Below are 8,337 nucleotides of genomic sequence, written 5' to 3' on the forward strand. Positions count from 1 at the left end.
GCGAGGGGCCCCGACATTGTAGTTTAAAAAAAATATAATATAAACTATAATACCGTAGTTTCATTCAATGGGGCCCCGACAGTTTTAAACAATAAAAGCTGGGTTCTGATGTTTGAGATCATGCTTTTGATTTTGTGATCAATCTGCTTTGCATTGTATATAGGCCCTATGTTATTAAAACATGTTTAGCTCTGACTAAAATTGGTCTATTATCGGTATTTATTTACACCTAGAGTACATAGGCCTACTGTAGGCATTTGTACTGTATACCAGTCCAAAAGTCATGTACCATTCTATGTGTTAACACAGTTAACAGTTAATTTTTCAATCCTCCAGCAAATTTTAAATAGCATCCAAAATCCTCACCTTTTTGGAATGTAAGGAAATAGATAGTGCTTTTCCTTTGTTGGATCGATTGTAACTCCTGATTATAGCAACCCCAAAACGAATGGCACTTCAGAAATACAGTACAGTATAGCAATTATTCTCTCACTGAAACTTTATATCCTATCACTTTGTGTTTTAAGTTAACTTTATTTATTTATTTTTTATTTAATTTATTTTTTTAAGCATACAGGTTTGGAATATTTTAAAATCCTTAATTTAAATTATTTAAAGTTTTCTTTTTATTTTCAATGAAAAATAAATGCGATCGTTAATATCGATCTTTGTACAATGTAAACATGTAATCATATGACTACTCATACAGCATTTTACTATATTATAGGCTAGGACCAGGCCTCCTACTATAGTATAGGCTTTTTAAAAAAAATAATACAGTACATACACTGTACATGAATTTAAAAAAAAAAAAAAATTAAAAACAAGCTTGGTTTATACAGTAGTTTAGTTGATTTAATCCCAGTTAAGTCCAGTCCATATTGATGCTACATTTCAAATTCAATACTAAGAATGTAAAAATCTTCTAGATCTATTGTAGAAATCCCTAATAATAAACCAAAATGAATACATCTAAATTAAATATAAGTTACAATTTTATAGGTTGTATGGGAAGAAGCCCAGAACCCCTAGACTGTGACGAATATAGGAGAGGGATCCCAGTCGTCCCCCTTTAAAAATGTCCAAGCCAAAAAATCAGGCTAAAGTAGAGGGTCCTCACTTATCATCGATCCCCTTACTTCACCTTTGTGTCCCCTCCCCCATTTCAAGACTAGATTTGCCACTGCCCTCAGAGGGGGTCCAGGGAAACCCCCTGTAAACCCTGACATGGCCACCACTTACAAAATCCCCAAAATCATGATTGTTCTGCTGGCATAGGAAAGCTGGTAAACAAAAACTGAGAAAAACCACAATTGTATTTATGCATCATTAATTTATTAACCAACACCACAACATTTATGTAAATTACAGGATAAAAAAACCAACTATAAATGTATAATACATACATAATACCTTACATTAATTTTAAAGCCGCTATATATATTAGAAATGTCATAATTTTCAAAAGCAAAGACAAACATTTCAACAAGGGCACAGCTTGATAAACAAGGGTGCACCGTGATAAACAAAGCGCATCTTGAAAAATGAGGGTGAATTGTAAACATGTAACAATTTGTTACTGAAATATCAATGGTTAATTGGTTATGTACAATCTGATTTGCTGATGTCTCATACAAAATTTGAATATTCATATTAACTGACAGTATGTTAAACTGAACCAGTATACCAGGTATTCTTAGCTAGACATTCCAACAAATAGAATTGTACAAATTCTAGCAACTGATAATCTTATCATAAATACTCTAATATTCAAACAGTAGTAAAACAAGGAATACATCACCAAGACATTCATGTTTTTTGACATACAAAAATAATCATTTGGATTAGAATACATTTTTTTTCAATTACATTATATTAAAGAACATTATTACGATCATGATGATGATGATATTTGGAAGGGAATAAATAATTATAAACTTTTCATAATTAATTCTGTCATATTTTAAAAATATATTTCAATACTATCAATTCATTTACCATATGAATGTTTTTTGGCAATTAGTTGTCAATCAAAAATTAAGAATAATTATTATTATTATTGACTAACCATTTTACCATGATTCTGCATACAATTTAATGAAAAAATGTAGTTCTTTTATTTTATGCACATTTCAAGAGAATTTCACAAGATTTATAAAATCTTTAAGGACACCTTCATATAGAATTAAATACTATAATTTAGTAATGAGCAATACAAAAATATGTTTTGTTTAACAAATGCAATCAAACTGAACGCATTTCAGATAAGCAGCAGATATGAATACTCTTCATGAGTTCATGGTGATTACACAAATCTTAACAAAATATGAAAAACTAGCAACACTTCAAGGTAAGGTTGTGGGAAAATTGAAAGACAGGATTTTGTTAGTAATGAGCTTTAACAATGTAAATCTGTAAACTACAAGCCAAGAGCATGATCCAATCACATATTTACAAAGACACTTTTCCAATAACAATTCAATAATTAATACAGTTAATACAATTGATGGAACTATTGGTAATAGGGACAAGATAGCACTCTGTTGTGCACATACAATTTTTCATGCACTCAATTATATTTTATCTCTGAATGACCATTGTTTTGCGAAATAAATATAACATTTTATTTTTTTACGAATGAAGAGGATGCGATAACTGGCCAAAAATAACATTTTACTTTTTATTCAAAATCACCATTTTTGGTGATAAGTGGGTTTGCTAAACAAGGTATAAAAAAAGTCTGGCCTAAGGTAATAAAGTGTAACATCACATTAATATTACAATCAACCAACTTAATGCAATATTACATACAGTGTTTACTATATCAACCAATGTAATGTAATATTATAAATCTCTAGTTCTGAATTTACGGGTAGTGACTCAAATTTTGGTCACCAAAACTGAAGGTCAAAAGATTCCTCCTTGAAAGAATTTTCCAAAGATTCCTATTTGTGGAAAATTGTTTACAACCAAGTTTGGCATGTTAACTTTGGGAATTTTTTTTCTTGCTAATTTGTTCTGTTTACTTCTTGTTTTGGCACTCCTTGCTCCAATTGGAAAACAGCCAACATCCATACTTTTTTATGCTTTTAGATGTAGGTCTAGAGGAGGTGCCAATTAGCTCATCTCAGCCCCAACCAAGGTAGATGGTTATGGACTCCTTTACTCTTATTATATAGAAAAGAACATAAACAACACACAAAACAAAATTTAAAAAAAATCAATTTAAAAGTTATAAACTATTCATTACATATTTTCTATGATTCAATTATATATAATTTGAAGGAAACATGGATTCCTATTTGTGACTTAGGTTTAAAAAAAAAGAGCACCAAACAAAACCGGGGAGACAAGCTGATTAATGAAACACTTTAAGAAAAATATGGTGGGACTAAGTAAATAAAATTATATACCATTATTCAACCATTACAAATAAAAAAAAAATAACCAAAAGACCATAAATTAACTAAGCTGAAATAATATACGATACAAACACTATACTTTACTATATTAGTATATTTATATACACCTGTCACTGTTTTGATTATGTAGACAATTAATAGGCAAAAGGTTTGCAAATATTTTGTTTTTGTGTGTGTAAGAAATATGAAAGCTACATTAAAAGTTCAAAGAATTTATCATTTGCAGCAAATCACAGAGGAAAATGTACAAAAAAAAACTGCAATAGCAAGGAAACTTGCTAAATTCTCTACATTTGATGTTTGTTTGTTTGAGATTCTAGATCAATTCAAAAAAGAAAAAAAAAGAAAGTTGAGTTGTCAGTATTTCACAGCGTTACTGTGAAATACTTTATACCTTATTTTCCCATTATATTGTATAATTTATTTCAATTGTGTGAAAAAAAACCCCAATAAACAAATAAATAATTACTTAATTTAAACTAGAGCAGTCACTCCATAGGGTGCATGCATCGGCCCTGTGCCTGAATACAAGACAATACACTGGCCGTGTATGCAGTGTATGTTCCCCCCATAATTTTCTTTCTCTATGGTTCCCCTTACTTTTTGTTATGCTTGAGGGTAAAAATTCAAATTCTGTGACCTTGATCTTTGCTCCCTAAAAGCTAATTATCTCATTCTTAGAATTAGATTATTATGTATCACTCCACTAAATTGTATGATGATCCATTCATTAGTTTTTTTTCGTAATCTTGCTAACTGAAAGACAGACAGGGGTGTTAAATAGCTTCCTTGGTAGAGATAATAAATTGTTTAACAAAATAGAGTATTCAAGATTTTAGTTTTTTCATAACAATAGATGTATAGTTGTATTGATACAGAATGCCCATCACACATGCCTCCTCTCTGTTGACATCAATGAATTATATAACTGGATAAAAACACCAAAATTATAATTGCTTTTGATTTTTAAAAATATTTATAACCATATAACATCTTTAATTCACCCATTTAGCTTCCATATCTTTTGCACAACAAAAAAAGATAACCAGTTTCCTAAGTTTGTGTGTACTTATACATCTCTAATCTTACATGGAGATTGCCCTCAGGTTTCACTGGTTACATAATCAATACACTGAAAAGGCCTAAGCTGAATGCTTTATCTAAATTAATCACAGGCACTTGTATTCTAAAAAGAAAATAATGAAATTAATAATTGACAGTTTATAAATGTAAGAATAGTAAATAAAAAAATATCATAATAAAAACAAATAAATCACAAAAAAAATGTGAAAATATTTACAGGTCATCCAACTTCACCTCATCAACCAAAAGAAAAAAACATTACAGATCATAATACCTTCTAAAATCTCTACATCAACCAAACAAAAACAAGATTAGAGATCATTACACCTTATAAAATCTCTACCTCATCAACCACACAAAAAACAACATTACAGATCATTACAACTTATAAAATCTCTACCACATTAACCACACAAAAAACAACATTACAGATCATTACACCTTATAAAATCTCTACCACATTAACTACACAAAAACAAGATTACAGATCATTACACCTTATAAAATCTCTACCTCATCAACCACACAAAAAACAACATTACAGATTATTACAACTTATAAAATCTCTAAGACATTAACCACACAAAAAAACAACATTACAGATCATTACACCTTATAAAATCTCTACCTCATTAACCACACAAAAAACAACATTACAGATCATTACACCTTATAAAATCTCTACCTCATTAACCACACAAAAAAACAACATTGCAGATCATTACACCTTATAAAATCTCTACCTCATTAACCACACAAAAAAACAACATGACAGACCATTACACCCTATAAAATCTCTACCTCATCAACCACACACACAAAAGAAAAACATTACAGATCATCACACCTTATAAAATCTCTAACTCATTAACCAAAGATAAAACAAAATTACAGAGCACTACACCTTATAAAATCTCTACCCATCAACCACACAAAAAAAACAACATTACAGATCAAACCTCTACCTCATCAACCACACACACACACACAAAAAACCATTACAGATCATCACACCTTATAAAATCTCTAGCTCATCAACCACACAAAAACAACATTACAGATCATCACCTTATAAAATCTCTACCTCATCAAACACAAAAATAAACAACATTACAGATCATCACACCTTATAAAATCTCTACCTCATTAACCACACAAAAAAAACAACATTGCAGATCATTACACCTTATAAAATCTCTACCTCATTAACCACACAAAAAAAACAACATTACAGACCATTACACCCCATAAAATCTCTACCTCATCAACCACACACAAAAAAAAAACATTACAGATCATCACACCTTATAAAATCTCTAACTCATTAACCAAAGAAAAACAAAATTACAGACCATTACACCGTATAAAATCTCTACCTCATCAACCACACAAAAAAAAAAAAAAAACATTACAGATCAAATCTCTACCTCATCAACCACACACACACAAAAACCCATTACAGATCATCACACCTTATAAAATCTCTAGCTCATCAACCACAAAAATAAACAACATTACAGATCATCACACCTTATAAAATCTTTACTTCATTAACCACACAAATAAACAACATCACAGATCATTACACCTTATAAAATCTCTAAATCATTAATCACACAAATATACAACATTACAGATCATCACACCTTATAAAATCTCTAGCTCACCAACCACAAAAATAAACATTACAGATCATCACACCTTATAAAATCTTTACTTCATTAACCACACAAATAAACAACATCACAGATCATTACACCTTATAAAATCTCTAAATCATTAATCACACAAATATACAACATTACAGATCATCACACCTTATAAAACCTCTACCTCATTAACCACAGAAAAAAAACATTACAGATCATCACACCTTATAAAATCTCTACCTCATCAACCACACACAAAAAAAAAATTACAGATCATCACACCTTATAAAATAAAAATTACAGACCATAAAAAAAAACCACATAAACAACAAACTATATAAACAAAGAGCGGAAAAAATTAATAAAATGTTGACACCATCATATCACACCTTGTCACTGTACCCTTTGAAAGCAATGCTGTAATATTCATGCTGCAATTTCATTGAATGTTATTCTTGAAGATTTAAAGAGGTTTTATCTTGTGCTTAAAATCTTTTAATTTACAAATCTTGAATTTATTCAGTTACTTTTTGTCTGTGGGCTTCAAAAGAAATTATTTGTCTGAATCATTAAAATGCTGCTTTCAGTTTAAACAATTACAATTAAAATTATTGGATTATCATATCAAATACATTGCACATTTTAAGAATCCGACAGTTCATTCATCACTGAAGTATACACAATTAGTAAAATGTTTTCCCTTAATCATATCTAAAATGATTAAAGAATGAATGGTGTCTCAACAGGACACACTATACCAATATCAGAACCAGTATAACAATGAGATTAGTAACTTGGAAAGGGTAACAAGTTGAATATCTTCACAATAGAATACAGCTCTTAGCTCTTGAGATCTGCAAGCAAGCAATGTAAAAAACTTGGTACAGTGTATGATATCACCAGCTAGTGTACATGTTTGTTCAAAGCTGGAGTAAAAGACATCCATACTACCAATTATAAATCTGTTGTTACATCACTGTAAACACGATTGCCTGTATTTCCTTCCCTGCTAACTGCGCTGTACTTTTTCTCGTCTTCATGCCGTGGCTGCCAGTACTTCTTCCAGAATAGAACAGCGCCCACCATCACTAACAGTAGGATAATGAGGATTGGCAAAACAATGGCAGCAGCATCTAACAATAAAAAGACAGTAACAATAAGCCACTATTATTAATCTAAATGAAACAAAGAGTGCACTTGATATAGCAAAATAAATCACTACTGTGCAATTATTATTATCTAAATAAAAACAAACAGTGCACTTAATATGGAACAATAAGCCACTATGTAAAAGGGTCCAAGCATTAAGCTCTTTGCTGTCAGTGATAATTGTAATGGCCCTCAAACAATGCACCAGGCCTCACAAATAAAAAAATGTTTACAGCATCTAGCCTACACTGAACAATTGGGCAGATAACAGTAAATTAGATTTGGTAATCCTCTTGGATGTTTTACTGACGCGGAACACATAAAATAAATAAATAAATAAAATTTGAGACTTTCAGAACTTCTCATTTTTATACCCTCACATAAACCTACTGTAGGACATCAAGTTTCAATGTATATGATACCTATTTCATTTCATCTTTCAATCACAGAAGGAAACAATTAAAAAAAAAAGGAATTTAAAGAAGTAAAGAGAATTATCAAGAAGTGAACCCAATCACTATCAAGTGATTCTATAAGCCTCTAAAAGCCAGCATTCAAAACTAAATATGAATACAATGTATACAGTACATGAATAAAATTGCATTTTGGAAAGTCAATAATCAATGGAAATGTAACACTGTAGGACATAAATCAAAATTCTGTGGAAATCGACACTGAAATTAAGGCAAAGGAGATGAAGCCGAATTATCAGTATTAAATGAAAGTGAATCCCTAAACTTACAAATGTTGTTTACTTCAAACTTTACCAAAAATGAACACTCTGATATTCTAACTGAACATTGTGCTGTATTTGAAAAGAAAGGTCTAAGTATCTTAGGCATTAACATAGTAACACTTACAGGAAAATTTGACAGTTTTAAATATCTAATTCAGAATAATTCTATCGACATAATAGCATTGAATGAAACAAGACTTAATAGCACTATACCAAATTTAGATGTTAACATTGAGGGTTATGATCTATACAGAAAGGATCGAAATAGAGAAGGTGGTGGTGTAGCAGTCTATGTAAA

At 30.3% G+C, this 8,337-nt stretch overlaps 1 protein-coding gene across 2 annotated transcripts in view; it reads right to left on the reverse strand.

Annotated features, from left to right (window-relative positions):
* Window positions 1–1,393: 1,393 nt before the first annotated feature.
* The window catches only part of LOC117103485 (slit homolog 1 protein-like), a 20,207-nt gene continuing 13,263 nt past the window's right edge, over window positions 1,394–8,337 (reverse strand). For both annotated transcript variants that reach the window (XM_033244036.1, XM_033244035.1), the window contains one exon: window positions 1,394–7,287. In XM_033244036.1, the coding sequence (XP_033099927.1) occupies window positions 7,109–7,287 (179 nt within the window). In that variant the 3' untranslated portion in view covers window positions 1,394–7,108. The remainder of the gene's footprint in view (window positions 7,288–8,337) is intronic.

The sequence above is a fragment of the Anneissia japonica genome, unplaced genomic scaffold (assembly GCF_011630105.1).
Source record: "Anneissia japonica isolate Jap-2015-1 unplaced genomic scaffold, ASM1163010v1 scaffold2947_len43059_cov182, whole genome shotgun sequence".
Classification (NCBI taxonomy): domain Eukaryota; kingdom Metazoa; phylum Echinodermata; class Crinoidea; order Comatulida; family Comatulidae; genus Anneissia; species Anneissia japonica.